At 37.8% G+C, this 20,557-nt stretch overlaps 1 protein-coding gene across 3 annotated transcripts in view; it reads right to left on the reverse strand.

The window, feature by feature from the left end:
- The window catches only part of CFAP44 (cilia and flagella associated protein 44), a 151,576-nt gene that overhangs the window by 129,849 nt on the left and 1,170 nt on the right, over window positions 1-20,557 (reverse strand). Inside the window, exons 2-7 of one of the 3 annotated variants that reach the window (XM_019448383.2) lie at window positions 14,804-14,879; window positions 14,600-14,704; window positions 9,825-9,980; window positions 9,131-9,290; window positions 5,108-5,270; window positions 734-836 (exon numbers count right to left, since the gene is read on the reverse strand). In XM_019448383.2, coding sequence (XP_019303928.2) covers window positions 734-836; window positions 5,108-5,270; window positions 9,131-9,290; window positions 9,825-9,980; window positions 14,600-14,699 — 682 coding nt within the window. In that variant the 5' untranslated portion in view covers window positions 14,700-14,704; window positions 14,804-14,879. Of the gene's footprint in view, window positions 1-733; window positions 837-5,107; window positions 5,271-9,130; window positions 9,291-9,824; window positions 9,981-10,459; window positions 10,530-14,599; window positions 14,705-14,803; window positions 14,880-20,557 lie in introns of those variants that run through there. The other 2 variants (XM_053903343.1, XM_019448382.2) reach the window with 2 other exon arrangements.

The following is a 20,557-nucleotide window of genomic DNA, read 5'->3' on the forward strand; positions in this document are numbered from 1 at the left end:
TCTGGAAAAGGCAAAACTGGGGAGACAATAAAAAGATCAGTGGTGGCCAAGGTGGGGACAGTTATGAATAGGCAGGACACAGAGGAATTTTAGGACAGTGAAAATACACTGTATGATATACTGATGCATACATTTATCTAAACCCATAGAATACAACACTAGGAGTAACCCCCAAGGGACACTATAGACTTTGGGTGATTATGATGTGCTAATGTAGGCTGATCTTCAGTAAATAATGTACCTGGTGAGTGATGTTGATAATGGGGAAAGCTATGCATGTGTGGGAGAGGAGGGATATGGGAAATCTCTGAACCTTCCCCTTAACTTTACCGTAAATCTGAAACTGCTCCAAAAAGCAGTCTTTTTAAAAAACTAACTACTAAAATTAATTATATGGAAAACAAAATTATACGAAAATGGTGGTGATTAATTTTATGTGAGGCTATTTCAATCTAGGTGGGCCTCAATCAGTTGAAAGTCCTTAAAAGTCAAAACTGAAGTTTCCCTGAGGAAGACGAAATTTTACCTGAACATGTAGCATCAACCCCTACCCAAGAACGTCCAGCCTGCCAGCCTGCCCTACAAACTTCAGACCTGCCAGCTCCCATAAGTACACGAGGCAAGTCCTTTGAACAAATCTCTCTTCTGTCTTCTCCTAGTTCGGTTTCTCTGGAAGACCCTGAATATCATTAACCTTGAACATGGAATATTTCAAAAGTTGTAGTGGGCTCACCTTGAAGGATTCTGTAGGGCCTCAAAGAAGGATATTCATAGATGATAATCTTTGGGAAAACTCCTTTTTCAGCGACAGTGAAGTAAGTTTTATCAGGATGAACCTATAAAAAGTAAAATCTCACTTAAATAATAAAAGGAAGATTTTCTTATAAATAGCCCTATTAATGCAGTATCTGTGATTTTATCATTTATTAGGATCCACTCCAACAGAAAACTAAAAAAAAAAAAATGGGCATCTGATACATACTTGGTAACAGATGTGATTTAAACTGAAGCCTTTACGAATATTCATTTTAAGTTTTGCTTTTGTTAATAAAGTCATCTCTACATCTGCAATTATTTTAACTGCCATCAGGAGAGCTAGAACAGTGGTTCTCAATCATTAGAGCGTGTCGGAACCACAGGGAGGGCTCGCGAAGGCACAGAGGGTAAGCCCTAGCACCGGAGTTCCCGACTCAGTACTTGAGGGCCAGGGGGCCCCAAAATTTGCATTTACGTCTCTAACAAGTTCCAGGTGATGCTGATGCTGCCGGCTTGGGAATCACTCTTTGAGAACAACCAAGTTAGATGAATTGTTTACCCTGCATAAATAAATCAACCTAAATTTTTGTACAGAAAAACTCATGTTTCCAGAGTAAGTTCCATCTCAGTTTAAAAAATTTCACCTTGGACAAATTTACCACAAATGGATATAAACTTACTAAAAGTGAGAAAGATACTATATTTCCAAGCCAGATGCAGAGGAAAAAAATAGTAAATATTTGTGGATAAACTATTTGCTTAGCATTTCGAATGACAGCCATATGAATTGTGAAGTGTATGTTTATTCTTGTTATTTTTGTTCATTGGTAAGCCAATGTGCAGGAAGAGTAAATGGATAGCCTAAAAATAAAACTAGGCTGTTTTGAAAACAAACTATTTAAGACACATATTGTGCTTTATAAAATTCTATTTTCAGGGGTGCCAGGTGGCTCAGTCGATTAAGCATGCAACTCTTGGTTTAGGCTCAAGTCATTATCTCATGGTTTGTGAGTCTGAGCCCTGCATCAGGCTCTGTGCTGACAGTGAGGAGCCTGTCTGGGATTCTCTCTCTCTCTCTCTCTCTCTCTCTCTCTCCCTCTCTCTGCCCCTCCCCTGCTTGTGTAGTCTCTCTCAAAAGAAATAAATAAACAAACAAATAAATAGATTTTAAAAGAATCTTATTTTCACTTACCATTTTGCAACTCCTGATTTTATACCTACCTAGGGGCCAGGAGCTTCCCTTAGAGGATTGCACTCTAAATTCTGGTACCCAAGATAACATTCTTCTCTCCACACATGGGGCCAAAAGACCTATATAAGCTGTCTTCTTACTGACAACTGGTCTTTTATTCTTCCAGTCAAGTAAACACCCATCCATCCCTTCAGCTTGAAACAAGGCTTGGGTTTATAGGATGGACACTCAATGAGAGAATAACCAACATTTATTGGGTGCTTATTATATGCCAGACACTGTTTAAGTTTTATATTAATTAATCCCCTTAAATTTTACATCAACCTTGTAAGTTCAAATACCATTATCATTCCCATCTTACCAATGGGAAATAGGCACAGAGAGGCTAAGTAACTTAAAGTCATACAGCTGGCAAATGTGAGAGGTAGGATTCAAGCCAGGTGTTGGAGCCAAAAAGAAAGTGGAACTAAAAAAACAGTGGCTACTGGGGCACTTGGGTGGCTCAGGTGGTTAAAATGCCGACTCTTGATTTCAGCTCAGGTCATGATCTCACAGTTCGTGAATTCAAGCCTTACATCAGGCTCTGCACTGACAGCACAGAGCCTGCTTGGGATTCTGTCTTCCTTTCTGCCCCTGCCCCACTCACTCTCTCTTTTTAAAAACAAATCTTTAAAAAAAAAAAATTAAAAACAGTAGCTACCAAGAACTTAGGGGGAAATGTGTTAAGGTATATGTTTTTCTAGATGCCTATTTACGGGAGAATATTGTATAGGATATGTGGTCACAGAAATCTGAATGAGAATTCGGGCAAATCTTTTGCTCTTCTGCATCTTGCCTATAGTAAGTGAAAAAGTTTCAGCCCTTTCAGATCAGAAGCTCTGTGGGGTTGAGTTTGGTGTTTTATTTTTAGTGGGGAACTAATAAGGAACTAATTATTAGGAACTAATGAGTCATTTACTTTATACTCAACATACAGATTCACCCTATCTTCTGACAGTTGATATGCCCCCAGAACACATTTCTCACAGATTTCCCATTGCCTTGCGAGAGTGCTTCTCATCCACAATAGATAACTGTTTCAGAAAGAATGAACTGACAAGGCCAGTTGAGGAAAATCCCCACCCCTATCCAGGCTTCAACACACTCCGAGAAAAGTCCCTGTGGACATACAACTGCCCAGAGACCAGGCGCCGATGAGGATTAGGATTAACATTCTTGACCACAATACACCTCTAACTACTGACCTCAGGCCAACTTATTGTATAACAAAATAGAAACTTCAGAACTACTATTGGCCATAAAGTGATAGAAAAACAAGTGATAGTTCCCCGTTTCTCCGTACTCTGCAGATGATGTGGACCTCAGGGCTAAGGACACCTCAGAGTGGCCCCTGACTGACTTCCCTCCATGGAACCTGCGACCCTAATGCTAGGCCTGTGTTTGCATACAGCTGGTGCCACAGGATCATGTACTTTTATGCCTCTAGTTTTTTGGTTTTTCTGCTTTTTGATATGAGTCCTGTCTCTTTGGGTGGATTTTGAACTCTTTGAATTCATAGAGGTCACGAACGCTTCTTCACTTAAATCCCTGCATGTTCTGAGTTAGTGTTGGACTCACAATGTAGTATAATAAATTCTTGCCGAGGACAGGGACTTTACTATTTACACTTGCTATATATACATAGATGATCAAGGAAGACAGAAACATGGGACTCTCCTTCACCCTTCCATCGCACCATTTCCTGTTTCCGTAGCCAGTCTAAGTTCTATTTGTGGATCTCTGATTTTCCTTACCTTCTCCATTCCCATTCATCTTCCTGCTTCGCTTCTCAGAGCAAGAATCTTCCAAACCTCTCCACTCATCTCCACTTCTAGTCTAAATATCCTACCAGGTAAGCTACCCTACCATCTAGTCTACTCAAGAGCATTTCCCACTACTCCCTGCTAGCTTGGCCCAGTCTCTCTGTTGGAGCTGCATCAGCCTTTCTGCCAGAAGCCCTCCACCTCCACAGGGTACGGTGATGTCACCCCTACACCTTCTAGTTCTGAATGGGCTGCTCACATCTGACAGGCAGGGCAAGAGCAGGGCAGACTTCTATTTGGTTCATGATCCTTCTAAAAACCCTTTGAATGTCTGCTACGGAAGTGTAGCTTGTATGAGCCCCAAATCCTGCATATTTCTCCTCCTCTCCATGTCTCACGCAGCCTAATCTGAACAGGTGCCCTCTCATGACTCTAAAGACACCAAGATGTGCTTCTCAGGCTGTTATTGGTGAGAGAAGGTCTAGGGACTTTTAAGGATCACCTACTTTTAAGAATCAGAGTAAAAAGCAAAAGGTCAAGATAAAAGCACAATCATGGGGCCAATTGCTATTGAGAGGTCAGATAAGATACAGTTAGAAAGGTATTCTTCAGATTTGGCTATTCAGGGCCATTGGTCACTTTAGTAAGGCCAATTTCAGTGCGGTGATAGGGAAAAAGACAGCAGAAGCTTGGCTTTGAAGGGAAGATCAAGTCAGTGTAAAGAGAATACATGGTTAGAGAGGAGACTTTTAAGATGAGAACAAGTTGATTTAGTGTGCTTTAATGCTGAGGATGAAAACCCTAAGGAAGTAGAGGCTGAAGGTACAAGAAAAAAGGTGACTGATGGAGACAGGCACCTGAAGAGGAAGGAAGAGACAGCCTCAAATCACATACAAGTCCTTCTGTCAGCTGCTCAAAATTATTGAACGTACAATCTATACTTGATCTCTTAATGTGCAACCATATACTTATATCTTATCTGGCACTTATCTCTATTTATTATTTGAATTATCATCTGTGCCATTCATTTGAGTATTTTTGCAGAATAGCAACATAGCATTAATATGTAAAAACTTGATGGCTGTGGGAAGCCACTTACCCTCTATTAGCCCCAGTGTCCTTATCTGCAACATAAGTATTGGTAAAATGATAGTATTATTAATGTGATAGTATGATACTGCACAGAGACAATGTCAATGAATGGAGTGGTTGCAATTGTTGACTTGAAAATGCCTTAGAATTGCATCTCCTGCAATTGTGGCATCCTGCCCATGGTATTGGCATCTGACAGCCTGGCTGGTCCACAGAAGAAACAAACAAAAGGATGGAATTTTTTCCGAAGTCGCTAACAGCGTACCCCAATAACACCAATTCCTCTACCACTGCTACTTCGCAGGTAGGTCTGTTCCTTGGTTTTCAAATTCAAAAGGATCAGCTGGTTCCCAGCGATGTACATCACAGTACTGCTGTCCAGAAGTTTTAGGTTGGCCCGCTTTCTACAGTCATAACCAAAGGAATGACTGAGGGAATATTGTTAAGGAAAAGAAGTGACACAAAGTAACCATTCTAGAGACAGGAAATGCAATGTAATAAATATGTCTTTAAACTCTGTGCCCTTCAATAAAGACTCAGTGTTGAAGTAGTTGCATTTTACTTTGAAACTCAAGAGTTTTTTATTTGTCACTAATGCAACCTTGCTTTCAAATTAAGTGAAAATCCTCATACTCTGATTTAGTCAATATTTTAATTTTCCCAGGGAAATCCTGAAAGCAGATTAATTTTATAAAAGTAAAAGTATCAAAAAGGCCTCTTGATGTTGAAAGACCAGCTGTTTAAAATTCTGACACGTTTTGAAATCCTGAAACACCAGTAATATTACATGTTGTAATAAATCTACATAAATATAATTGAAATTTAATTCATATGAATTATGAAAATGGACTAAATAGTATATGGTATATAAGTATATATAATAAATATGCTAACATTTCCTTTCTGAGTGCATTAATATGTATAGGTGTATAGATGAGTGTGTGTGTGTGTGTGTGTATATTAATGCTATACAGTAAATCTGCACTAATTCAAAATAAAGGTTAAAATAATCGAAGTTTTTATAAGACATCTTTTAAATGTACATTGTTCAAATTAATTCAAGTTCAAGTTCAAATTAATATAACCTAAGATATAAATGTAATAAGTAAGTTAAATGAGGTTAATCTATCAAAACATTATAGTTTGCAAAAGAAACATATTACATAGTATATCTTAAGTAGATGGTTTCTTATTTTCTAAGAGTTACCGTTGAACACAAAAGTTAAAGGATCATTGGAGAAATCTTTATTTCTTGCCCTTGTTTAAAAAAATAAATTCTGATTTTAGAGGATTATTTTTATTTGTAAGTGAATACTTTTAGAGAAAAAACTATGTAGAATTATTAGCAAGAATATATAGAATGTAAAAAAGGAGAAAATTTTAATTAATGCAATTTGAATTGTGAGGTATATACAAACTATTAACCAACTATACATAACTATACTTACCTCATTGTCTAAGAGTTAAATTGAAAAAGAGACAGAATATTTCAGGGCTTTTTTATCTGTTCAAGAAAAGGGAATTTTATCAACTCACTAAAGACACGAACACCTAAAATTAATTTTTATATATAATTTCTGGGTGATTCCGTCAATTAAGCGTCCAACTCTCAGTTTCAGCTCAGGTCATGATCTCACAGTTTGTGGGTTTGAGCCCCATGTCAGGCTCCACACTGGCAGTGAGGAGAGCCTGCTTGAGATTCTCTCTCTCTCCCTCTCTCTCTCTGCTCCTCTCCTGTTCATGCTCTTTCTCTAAATAAATAAACAAACAAACAAACAAACAAACTTAAAACTTAAAAAAAAAAAAAAGAAATGCAAATGAACATGTGATCCAAAGATCTTGATGAAGCTATTCAGATCTCATGGGTACTGAGGCCTCCTTACAAATAAAGAATGGGATCCACATGTTCCTTATCTTCCTGGTATGGGCAGGAAGTTTCCCCTACCTTCCTTTTCCCTTTCCCCAAACTGCTGCTCTCACCTTTCTTTCCTCCTCTTCCTTCCTCTTTTCCCAGTGCCAGTGTAGCACTTGGAGGGCTAATAGTGTGTCAATAACTGAGAGTGGAAATGGCTACCATCTCTTCACTGTCTTGGGTGACAGTTGGAAATCACTTATCTGGTATTAACATCTCTAATTTCAGGGTAGAGTAGGACTCCCTTTTACCTGCTGCTGTTCTGATCAAAGGCCCTTTCAAATGCAGAATGGGTGAGACTGTAACTTCCCAAACTCTCCCCCTCCAAATTACAACCTGCTTCTTCTCATAGCTCATCTCTACTTCCTAGAATGCCTAGTGCAGTGTCTTGAGCCTATGAGGCATTCAATAAACATTTCTTGGATGCATTAATTAATGAATTAATTAATGTATAACTAGAGTCTGATCCTTCCCTTTTAACCCCAGATGACAGCGGATCCCCTAACCAGAGCTTTGAAGATGTTAAATTGTGTTCTGCTATACCTTCAACTCCTTTCTGCTTTATCCCACCCTGTCTTCTGGTTTGCATTTTCTTAACTTCCTATCTGAGACCCAGGGCCTTCACTGTCTGTTCATGAGCATCTAGGACCCTCACTTTAAAATTGTGTTTAAATACATCTTGTATAAATTATGCTATGGTTTAGGTAATATGTAATACATGACACATTTCTTGACTTACAAGACACTGAACTTTGAAACTGAAGTTGACTCAATTGAATTAATAAAGTATAAAGGATTGTGTAGGGGATACATGACAGCTAACTTCTCCTTGGAGCTTCTCACAAGAAATAGAGATCATATTTGTTCCAACCCTGGAGAGTAGAACTGTCTAATGCAAGATGTTCCAGAGAGGCAGCTTTTGATTCAAGGCCTGCAAGAGCTAATAATGTGAGCTATCCAGAATTTGTGACTTCCTTAGCTTTGAAAGTGTTCATGAAAAGTCTATAGCAGATACAGCCACTCATCCAGCGTCAGTAGAGGTAATTCATATATCGAGTCAAAAGTCAAGGTCACTCTGACTTGTTATCTGGAATCGCAGCATATCTCTCTAATACAGAGATCCCTGTATCCTGGAGCAACAAGTCTCCAGTGTTGGGGGCTGGGAGAGGGCAACACAATCAAAAGTACTTGGTAAACTTTTTCAGACTACATGTGCCCAAGTCCCTCTACACACAGAAATGATGCAGTAGGTCCAGGAAAGGTATCAGAGCATGTGTATTTCAGGAAAATCTTCCAGGTGACTGCTAAACCACCTCATTTGAAACAAATAGGCTAGAAGGAAGGCAACAGCATAACTTCTATCAACAACTTGTCCAAAGATGACATATACGAAAGAAGTCCTCAGAAGAGAAAATTCCAGGTTATAAGATTCAAGGTGAATTAGTTCTAGTTACACCTGGGATTGAAACAGAAGCTATAATAACATGTTCTATTTTTATATGAAAACCAAAACTGAGTCAGTGAGTACACCACCCTCCTCTTTAAGCACACTTTTATAAGAGGCCAGTCAGTGTTTCAGGCCATGTGGTGGTCATCTGAAGGTAGGCATACCAAACTGCTAGCCAAGAGCATTAATGGAAATATTTTCCTAACCACCTTACAAACCTAACATCATACAGTGACAGCAAACCCTAAATCCCCTTGTTAATCATCCCCACCTTTACAATTCTTCATGGACTCTTATTCTCCAGACCAATTAAAGTGTGTTATTTTGTGCCCTACTTCCTCAGGGTTGTCTTCTCTGATACTCATCTGACAAATAATGTGTAAGTACTAATGTCTGACAATTGTATCAGTGTTTTAAGAAATCAATGATTTTAACTTGGTAGGCATTGAGAAAGGGATGCCAGCCTGGTAGAGGATGTAAACCAGGATAAGAGGCCTTTTGATCTCCTTTACATCATGTCTCATGAGAGAACAGCCAGAAAAGTATCATTTCTCTTTATGGTTATTTAGCATCAACGAAAGGTTAGTTTAAATTAAGGTCCCGTATTTCTGTCTCAGCTTCTCTAAGGGCCAAGCTTCTTAGAATTACCTAAGACAGGGATCGGCAAACTTTTTCTATAAAGGGCCAGATAGTACATATTCTAGGCTTTGTGGGCCAGGTGACTTCTGTTATAACTACTTAATTCTGCCCTTGTAGTGTGATGGCAGCCACAGATAAAATGAAAATGAGTGAGAATTACTGTGTTCCAATAAAACTTTATTTAGGAAAATAGACCGGAGGCCAGATTTGGTCCATGGGCTACAGTTTGCCGATCCCTGACCTAAGAAATTGAAATCCAAAAATTATACATATGTAACTGGAGTGGATACACAAGTGTGAGAAGATCCAGTGGTATGTTCGAATCCGGAGTCACAAAAGGCATCGAAATCAGCTCTGCATAATCATAGAAGAAGTTTTCTGATATTTTCTTCTTAACTTCCTCCTCTGCCCTTTCTGAGTCTGGAGCTGGGGTTTCCATATACCGAGATTCTAAAAAAATAAAATATTTTAACTAAAAAGAGCATCTGGTGAGTCCTAAAATTGTATTTCACAAAGACAGGAGGAATATATGTACCCCGCAATACTCTAGCAGTACTACAAGTGGCCTGAACATGGGATGCTACCTACCAGTGAGCATGGGAAGAGGAACCAACATGGCCCTGTGCTTGGGAGGAAGAGAAATCAACAAAAGGTGAATGCTGAACTCTGGTCATGGTTTTGCAGTCTCAAACAGCAACTCCCAATCAGTTCCAAAGGAGAGTTATAATTCACTAATCCAGGGTAGAGCACTCCTGAGATCATCCAACCCCCAGAAAACCAAGTATGAGAGTCCTGTATGTGATCCTCAGAAATGTAATCTACAGCTCCAGAGATGCTACCCTATTAGAATATGTTCCAAGCTCTTACTTTTATCACTGCAAAATATCCTGAAAATTTTTATTTCTATGGATTTATAACTGTTCATTTGGGGCAATTTGTCTTTAAAACAGTGACAATTACAGATAGGAAACTAGTAACACTTACCTGCAATGCTCTCCACATAGTCATCTTGAAATGAACTTGAACTTCCTTCCAATTGTTCCATAGAATAATCATCATCGCCTAAACGTGATTCTCTCCCTTCGGTAAATGTTTCTTCTGTGGCATCTTCTAAAAGTTTGTAATCCTCTTTCATAGCAGCTATTAAAAGTAATTTGTTTTAATAATTTCTAAATCTTGAATTCAACATTTTCTTATTTCCAAAGTAGCTCATATTTTCTGATCACAACAGAAGTAAATTAAAAATAAACTGTGATAAGATCTGGAAAACCTACAAATATTTGGAAATCAAACATTTAAAAATAATGTGTGGATCAAGGAGAAACCAACAAAGAAATTTAAAAATATTTTAAACTAAGTTATAATTAAAATATAACATATCCAAATTTGTGGGATGCAGCTAAGGCTATGGTTAGAGGGAAATTTATAGTTTTTGTACATATAAGAAAAGAAGAAAAGTCAAAACTCAGACCTCAAGAATCTAGAAAAAGCAAAAAAGAAAATAGAAGTCATAGAAATAATAAAAATAAAAGCAAGAGCCAATCAAATAAAAGGCAAGCAAACAATAGAGAAAATTAGCAAAACCAAAATCATTCTATTACCAAACGGAGAAACTCTACCTCTTATTGAGTATGGGAAGAGTCAACTTTAATCTCTCTACTTAGTGAACAACCCAGAAACTGGTTCACTCTGCATGAGAATTCCAAAGGGTAAGAAGTTGCTCATATTTTAGCAAGCCTGAGAACAAGGTCAGGTCTCCAGGCCAAAAAAAAAAAAAAAAAGCGTGTATGGGGGAGCTATCAGGAATGTGGCCAAACCAGAAGAGATACCTCTTCTCACAGGACCAAGAAAAAGGGTTTCAGGATACCAGCAAATTACTTCAGGTTATCATTTGGGATACTAAGAACCACAATATATGAACTAATTTATGAGCTGGGTGCAAGGTCAGACCACACTTGACAGGCCATCCCCTGTAAGGATCTGACATAGAAGGGGAGATCCTGAGGCAGTGCTAGACAAAGGGTCATTATTATTAAATCCATCCACCTAGGAAAATGCTGCAAAGGACTGGACACCAAAAGGTAGACAATCCTGGGTCAGAAATTAGGGAGTGGAGAAAAGTGGAAATGGAAAATCAAGAAGCAGACTAACAGTTTCGAAGACAGTGATATAACCATGTTTTTTGGAAAGATAATTATAGTGGTGGTATGGAGAGAGACTTGAACAGAAAGGCTTGAGTCCAAGCAAGAGGAGATAAACACCTCAAATAAAACATGATATGGAGAAATTATGGATTTACCAGATATGTCTCAGATACATTGAAATAGTGTAATGTCAATTTTGTGAATGAACTGATTTCCCCAGGACCTGGTCTCCTCTAGGTGAATAATCAAAATTATATTTCTGAAACTGTATTTAGGATTAGAGCTACAAAAGTCAAGACTCCCCTATGACACCTAACACCATGATGCCCTGTCAGAAAGAGCAAGCCATTTTTTAAAAATTCTTTTACACAATTCCTCACATTTTATTCTATTTTTTTAGTATAGTTGACATACAGTGTTACATTAGCTTCAGGTGTACAACAAAGTGATTCAACAATTTTATATGTTATGCTTATCACAAATATAGCTACCATCTGTCACTATACAATGCCATTACAATATCATTGACTGTATTCCTTATGCTATGCCTTTTGTGACTTATTCCTGTGACTTATTCATTCCAAAACTGAAAGCCTGTATCTCCCATTCCCCTTCACCCATTTTGCCCATTCCCCACCCACTTCCCTTCTGGCAACCATCAGTTTGTTCTCAATATTTATAGGTCTGATTCTGCTTTTTATTTATTCATTTACTTTCTGGTTTCATAATGGACCTTACTGGGAAAAGTTAGTGTTAAAAACATTCAAATTCATAAGATTTAAATAAGACATTATATTATACCTTGTAGCTATAGTAATCATATGATCACCTGATTCTTCTTTTTGTTTATTCATTTGTTTTCTTTTTAGATTTCACATATAAATGAAACCATATGATCTTTTTTTTTCTCTAACTTATTTCATTTGGCATTATACCCCCTAGGTCCATCCATGTTGTTGTAAATGGCAAGATCTCATCTTTTTATGACTGAGTAATATTCCAGTGTGTGTGTGTGTGTGTGTGTGTGTGTGTGTGTGTGTGTGTGTGTCACATCTTCTCTATCTATTCCTCTATCAATGGACACTTGGGTTGCTTCCATATCTTGGCTATTGTAAATGATTCTGCAATAAACATAGGCATGCATAGATCTTTTCAAATTAGTATTTCTGGTTTCTTTGTGTAAATACCCAGTAGTAGAATTATTGGATAATAAGTATTTCAATTCTTAATTTTTGAGAGTCTCTGTGGAGAGAATCTCCATAGTGTTTTCCACAGTAGCTGTACCAATTTATGTTTCTACCAACAGTGCACAAGGGTTCCTTTTTCTCCACATCCTTGCCAACACTTGTTTCTTATCTTTTTGCGTCTAGCCATTCTGACAGGTGTGAGGAGCTATCTCGTTGTGGCTTTGATTTGCATTTCCTTCGTGATGAGTGATATTGAGCATCTTTTCATGTATCTGTTGGCTATCTGTATACCTTCTTTGGAAAAATATTCAGGTCTTCAGGTTGTTTTGGGTTTTTTTGTGTGTTAAGTTGTATAATTCTTTATATATTTCAGAAATTAACCCTTTATTGGATATATCATTCGCAAATATCTTCTCCCATTCAGTGGGTTGCCTTTTGATTTTCTTGATGGTGTCCTTTGCTCTGCAAAAGTTTTTTTTATTTTGATATAGTCCCAATAGTTTATTTTTGCTTTTGTCTCCCTTGCCTTAGGAGACATACCTAGAAAAACGTTGCCATGGCTGATGTCAAAGAAATTACTGTCTCTATTTTCTTTTGGGAGTTTTATTGTTTGAGGTCTCACATTTAGGTCTTTAATCCATTTTGAGTTCATTTTTTTGTATGGTGTAAGAAAGTGAAAGTGGTATAGTTTCCTTCTTTTGCATGTAGCTGTCCAGTTTTCCTGGCACCATTTGTTGAAAAGACTGTGTTTTCCCCATTGTCTATCCTTGCTGCCCTTATCACAGATTAATTGACCATAAAAGCATGCGTTTATATCTGGTCTCTATTCTGTTCCATTAATCTATGTGTTTATTTTGGTGGCAGTAACATACTGTTTTGATTACTGTAGTATATCTTGAAATCTGGAATTGTGATACCTCCAGCTTTCTTCTTTTCAAGATTGATTTGACTATTCAAGGTCTTTTGTGGATCCTTAGAAATTTTAGTATTTTTTGTTCTAGTTCTGTGAAAAATGCTGTTGGTATTTTGATAGCAATTACATTGAATCTATAAAATGTTTTGGATAATGTAGACATTTAAACAATATTAATTCTTTCAATCCAAGAGTCTGGCATATCTTTCCTTTTGTTGGAGTTTTCTTCAATTTCTTTCATCAATGTTTTATACTTATCAAAGTACAGGTCTTTTACCTTCTTGGTTAAGTTTATTCCTAGGTATTTTATTCTTTTTGGTGTAATTGTAAATGGGACTATTTTCTTAATTTCTCTACTATTTTATTATTAGTGTATAGAAGCACAATTGATTTCTGGGTATTAATTTTTCATCCTGCCACTTTACTGAATTCATTTTTTACTTCTAAAAGTTTTTTTGTGAAATCTTTAGGGCTTTCTATGTATAGTATCATGTTATCTGCAAATAGTGACCATTTGAGTTCTTCCTTACCAATATAGATGTCTCTTATTTCTTTTTCTTGTATAATTTCTGTGGCTAGGACTTCCAGTACTATGTTGAATAAAAGAGGCGAGAGTGGACATCCTCATCCTGTTCCTGATCTTACAGGAAAAGCTCTCAGTTTTTCACCATTGAATATGATGTTAGCCATGGATTTTTTTCATACATGGCCTCTATTATGTGGAGGTATGTTCTCTCTAAGCCCAGTTTGTTGAGAGATGTTGGATTCTGGATGTCAAATGCTTTTTTGCATCTATTAAGGTATTCATATGATTTTCATCCTTCATTTTGTTAATATGATGTATCACGTTAATTGATTTGCAAATATTGAATCATCCTTACATCCTGAGAATAAATCCCACTTGATCCTGGTGAATGATTCTTCTAAGGTATTACTGAATGTGGTTTGCTAATATTTTGTTGAGGATTTTCACGTCTAGTTTCATCAGGGATATTGGTCTGCAGTTTTCTTCTTCTGTAATGTCTTTGTCTGGTTTTGGTATCAGGGTATTTCTGTTTTATTTGCAGTATATGATATTCTTCTATATATGTTATCCAATTTAATCCTCAAACTACTCACAATTATCATCTTAATGGGTGAGAAAATTGAGGCTCAAAGAGGTAAAATAATTTATTCCAGATCAAGTGTCTCTAAGTGGTAGACCCAGGCCTCAAACCTAAAGTCCAGCTCTTTCTACTATACTGTATTAGAAAAGTTCAGTAAAGACTCACAGGAGAGAGCAAGACCAGGTTTGCAGAGAGATCATTATCAACATAGAGATGATAGTAACTTCTATGTGTCAGGCTCTGGAGATTAAATGGTTAAAACACAGTCTCTGCCCTTTTAAAGAACTTAGAATTTAGCAATAGAACGAAACAAGTAAACCATTTCTGTTGTATAAACTTAAAAACTCTTTAAAAATGGTTTTACCTAAATTTAGTAAAAGCCTAAGGGTATATTATAATCTTTACTTACATCTTGATGCAGATTTAGAGGAGCTCTGAGACTGCCTTCCATCACTCTTTGATCCATCTAATTTCCCCCCATCAGTGTCCTGATCACCTGGTTCCTTCATTTCCCCTGTAAGCACAAAATTGAGAAAAAGAAAGGGACACAGCTATAAAATAAAAGTCCTTTACAGATATTTCTCACCTAACAAATTCCACAAGCACCAAATACCATGTGTGTTGATCACTATGTATGCACAGTATCTGAGATGACTTCACCAGCAGGACGGAGAGCAGCCAGCAGAGACCTGCAGAATGGCAGAATATAGTCAGCTAGTCCCTTTCTCTAGGCAAACTTACCATGCTTCCCTCTGGTTTTTCAGAAGTCCACAGTGAAATGTCACGCCAGTCCATGTTTCCTCAGAATATTCCATCATTAAAGTTAAACCTCTGCCACCTGTTTTGGTTTTTTTGTTTTTGTTTTTGTTTTTGTTTTTGTTTTTTTGGCTCATCCCTCCATTTCCTCTTCCCATCATTTAATCCCCTTGGTGTTACTAATTAATTTCAATTAAAAAATATTTGTTCAGGGCACCTGCTATGTATCAAGTCTTACAGTAGGCACTAAATTACAGTACTGAACTAGAGATGTGATTCCTAACTTTGTGGAACTTGTTGTTTAGAAAGAAAGATATTAAATGAGCAATTAAAATGCAATCAGTGTTACAAAAAGGAAAGAATAGGGTCCTGTAGGCATGCCTAGCCAGATGATTAAATCATGTCCTGGGGTTAAGGAGGAGGTGGTGAGTAAAGGTTGATCAGGCATAGATTGGAAAGAGTGTTTTAGGCAGGGGGAAGTTCAGAAAGAGGGTTGTGTCTGTGAAGGGCTGAAAGCAATCTGTTGTAGAGTGGGAGAGTGAAATGGACGGTGAGGAGGAAGTCGGTAGCAGATTGTAGAACTATCTCTAAGTTTTGCTAAGAAGTTTAGAACTTATTTCTATAGCAACTGAAAGCCACCTTAAGGTTTTAAGGAGGGGAGTGGCAAAGCAGGTTTTCCCTGTGCTCTCTCAGTTGCACTTCTTTACGTCTTTGAAAGCAACTGCTCTATCTTCCTTCTAAGGTCTTCGCTTCTCCACACTAAACATCACATATTTCCTCAACATTCTGTTATGGCATGGCTGGCAGCTCTATTTGAATCAGATTTTGTGGTTCATTTCAGGTTTGAATCTCAGTTTTGCCATATTACTAGTTAATAATCCTTTACGTTAATTCCTCAATTGTAAATGATAACGAAGAAGAAACAACTTACAAGGCTTACAAGACTGCTATGAAAATTAACTGAACTAGTGCATCTTTATCCCTTCCTGGTCTCTGAAAAAAGACTGGATGCCCAGAGCAGATAGGATACACACCACATGGTCAGCTGAGAGTGCAGTATGAACCCCACCTCTCTTCCTTTGGACCTTGGGGGTCATTCCATCTGTTTTCGGCAGTGACATCATAATGATGCCCTGTCTTGATTTGGGGGACAATAGAGCAGGGTCTAAATGTTTTCCTTAAAAGCTATTATCAAGAAAGATAGGTCTTAAAATGACACTTATGTTATTAAATTTTGTGTTTAGTACTTTGGAGCCATTTTTCTGGGTTATTAAGATGACGTTTTACTTTTCAAAAAGTATGTCGTGTGTTCCTTTTTTTTTTTTAAGTTGTTCTCCCTTTCTTCTTTCTTCCTTCTTCCTTTTCTTCCTTCCTTCCTCTCACCTGATTGTGAAACACAAGCCTACTGGGGTTGGGAGGTGTGTAGGAATCAAATGATAGAAACATTTTACATAGCAAGATCTTTAAAATCCAAATTCAATGATCCAGTGAATTTCCCTTCCCTTCCAGATTGGATATGCAGACTGCTTTCTACATTTATACAAGTTGATGATTTGAAAATAAATATTTAATTATAATAAAGAATTTTTAAAAATTGATATGGCAAGGTCATATTGGTTATTGCAGCTTGGTTGCAGATTATCATACACCTTGAGTAAATTTCTTTAGGTAGTAGCTACAAACATACCTAAATGCCATTTTCTCCCTCCATTTCAAGGTTCTTCATACTGTAAATCAATTCAATTCTTGAAACTACTAAGCACATTTATATGCAAATGGTATTCTAGTCACTGCGGAGGATACAAAAATGAGCAATATAGAGCCCTTGACCTTAAATACTTTACAATCTAAGAAAAAGTTGACAATTCTCTTTTATGACAGTCTTCGAATACACTTCTCTAAACCACTGCTCCAGATCCGAGGCTGACTAGAAAGAGGATGGTCTGAAAGTCCTGAATGAAGGCTGACTATAGCTAAAGATATCCTTGATAAAAAAAAAAAAACAACATTTAAATTATTTCAATGAAAATAAACTATCCTCTAAGTTGCCATGTGATGCAGGCTCCAAATAAGTGGAGCAAAGCAGTCATTGGGTTTACTGACAAAAGTAAACTGATATTCTATTGTTGCTAGTCAATTAAGAACCAAAAGATAACTTTTAGTCTGCAAATTTCAATAACATTTCAGTCTATAAACAGGTACTTCTCTGGTTTCCTATTGCCACCATACAAAGTTAGCAGCTTAAAATAACACCCATTTCTTACCTCACACTTTTGGGGGTCAGAAATCTAGGCACAGTTCGCTGCTTCCCAGAGTCTCACAAGATCAAAAACAAAGTGTTGGCGGAGCTGCCTTCATTTCTGAAGGCTCTGGGGAAAATCTATTTCTAGGCTTATTTAGGTTGTTGGCAGAATTCAGTTCCATATGGTTGTAGGACTAAAGTCCCTGTTTCCTTGTTGACTATAGGCTAGGAGTTTTTCTAAGCTTCCAGAGGCCACGTGGCTCATGGCCCCCTTCAAAGCCAGCAGTGGTAGGTCATGTACTTCTCAATGACTTAAATCTCATAGTTTTGGGGGCGCTTGGGTGGCTTAATTGGTTAAACATCCAACTCTTGGTTTCGGCTCAGGTCATGACTTCACGGTTCATGAGATCAAGCCCCACATCGGGCTCCACACTGTCAGTGAGATGCCTACTTGGGATTCTCTCTCTCTCTCTCTCTCTCTGCTCCTCCCCCACTTGCTTACTCTCTCAAAATAAAGAAACTTTTTAAAAATTTAAGCAAATAAATAAACAAATATCATAGTTTTCTGCTTCCTACCAATAAAAGCTTCATGAGATCATTTTCTGAGTCTTCTTTTTTCTAAATACATTTATTTTTACCATACTGTAACTGAACATTACCTGGATACATATATTCTAATAAAGAGCTTATAAGACCTAATAAATTTACTTACAAGTTAATTATAAAGTGGGAAAGAAACAATTATAGTAAACAATTATGGTAACAGATACAGTAACAATCATGGTAACATCACTCTGTAAACAAAGGATTTAAACCACAATCAAAGGTAAATTGGTATCAAGACAAAAGTACACTCTTTATCCTATTCTGTTACAAACAATATACTCCTCAAGTGGTTAACATTACCAAGCAATAAATTTTAATATCAGAAACACAGTTAATATCAAGTTGTCTACAGTATGGAAGAAAATACTGGAAGCCAAGCAATTTTCCCAGTGTTCTGAACTAACAATACTGGACAAAAAATTAAACTATTTGAGATCCTTTCTTAGTTTTTGTTGTTGTTGTTTCAGAAAGGGTGGCTGAAGAACCTGTAAAAGGCAACTGAGTAGGGTCCTGATGTGGAGATTAGCAGTGTAAATGCTGAGATGGAATAAGGTGGTTTTTATTTGTTTCTTAGGTTAGGTTTGGGTTGTTTATAATAAAGGGATTGGGAAGTTGTACTGTAACCTGATGAGGCTTTGGAGCCAGAAAGGCTTGGGTCCACATCCTAGTTTGGCCAAGGGTATAGGTTAGCTTGGCCAAGGGCCAAGTCCCCAGCATCGCTTAACCCTTAGTCCTTTTATATGTAAAATGGGGACTGTGGGGTTGCCTGGCAGAGTCATTCTAAGTATTAAATGAGATCTTTTATACCTATAGTTCTCAACTCTGGCTGCACTTTAGAATCACTTCGGAAAACTTTCACAGCATGGCATTCTCAAGGTCTCACTCCCTATGTAATTCTTTTGTGTAACCAAAGAGAAGAACCTGGGTTAAGGACAAGGGGTTCATATAAAGCACATAGTAGGTACTCAAAAATCGTAGTTGTTTTTACCATAATTACTACAAATTCCCTCTAATACAGCCAGGGCTCAATAAAGGTGACCACGAAATCTTCAGAGTTGAAAGAGGTCTTATCTAGTCCAACCTCCCACTCGTGAGAATCACACATCTACAACATCAAGCTCAGTACCATTAGAAAAGTAGGTTGGTGTATTGGCCAGGCTGAGAATTGGCTACAGTCTGACTGTGCTTACAGCCTGGCTCTCCTCTTACTCCTCCTGTGAGGTGTTCAACAGGTATTTAACTTCTCTGTGCCTTGGTATTTTCATCTGCAAAGTTTAGTACCTACTTCATAAGGTTGTCCTGAGACCTCATTGAGTTAATACAGTAGAGTTTTAAGAACAGTGGTGCCTGGGGGCACCTGGGTGGCTCAGTCGGTTGAGCATCCTGAGTGTCCGACTTCGGCTCAGGTCATGATCTCACGGTTCGTGAGTTCGAGCCCCGCGTCGGGCTCTGTGCTGGCAGCTCAGAGCCTGGAGCCTGCTTCAAATTCTATGTCTCCCTCTCTCTCTGCTCCTCCCCGGCTCATGCTCTGTCTCTCTCTCCTTCAAAACTAAATAAAAACTTTAAAAAAAAAAAAAAGAACAGTGGTGCCTGGCACATAGGTACTCAGTATATAAAATGATTGAAGGGATAAATGTATTCATTCCTGAATAAAGGAAAAATGAAGGAACATGATCAGTCAGCTTCAATTTAAACATTTCAGGTAAGCAGGTTAATGCTCAGTTCCAGTTCTTAGTTCATTTTATACTCACCTGAAATCTGCCTCCCTGCAATTTAGATCCATTTGCTCCTTGTTCTTCTGGGGACACATACAAGTGTTCCTGTGTACCATAACCAATAATTGTAGCAACTTTACTTGTCTCCCTAGACCCTCTCATTTCCAGCTAAAGCATCCCAATTCTTTCAATTATTCCTCACTAACCTGGTTTCAACTCTTTTCAGCATCCTTATAGCTCAGGAAGTTACTTCCCAATGCATTAAATATCCCTCCCAATTTTGTATCTTCTTTGAAGGATCCAGGCATTTTCCAAAAGAGATAAACTATTACTTTATCTGGTGGTAATGTTGTATTCCTTTAAGGCAGCCTGATATTACATTATCTTTTTGGGGTGGGGAGGTGGTAGGTTCATCATATACTGACTCATCATAATCAGCTTGTAACCAACCAGAATGACTACACCGTATTTGTGTGTTCTCAGCCATATCCCATCTCGTAAAACTGAAGTAGCTAGGTTTAGGAGTCTACTTGCAGAACTATCTTAAATCTTCTTTTATTACACTCAGGGTCATTGATCCAGCCTATGACTCATTCTGTTAACCAACTCATTGAGTATACTGTCAAGTTTTGAGACAATCCTGAGGAAGTAGAAAGAAAAAAAAGAGTCATGGTTACACAGTGGTGCAAAGGCATGTGTTGTTAGAAGGAGGTTGGCTGGAAACCAGAGAGAATGGTCCCCAAGATGGCACTACTTGGATTCATCCACCACATTCTAGGGTCAGTCTTCAGTCTCACCAGCTCAAACACTCCGCAGCAGCGTGCCAGAGCTGGCCATGTTAAGACTCAGAGGTTGTCATATAAAACAGATGCTCAGTTTTTACTTTACAATGTGAAATACCACTGTGGAAAGAATAATGATAGCCCATGTTTTCTGAATGATTACCATGTGTCAAGCACCGTCCTAAGGATTCAGCACATACTGTTTCACATGTTTCTCAAAACAACTCTATGAGTTAAGTGCAATTTACAGATGAGAAAGCAGAGCA

Source organism: Panthera pardus, unplaced genomic scaffold, assembly GCF_024362965.1.
Source record: "Panthera pardus isolate Hobbes unplaced genomic scaffold, ASM2436296v1 HiC_scaffold_16, whole genome shotgun sequence".
NCBI classification, from domain to species: Eukaryota; Metazoa; Chordata; class Mammalia; order Carnivora; family Felidae; genus Panthera; species Panthera pardus.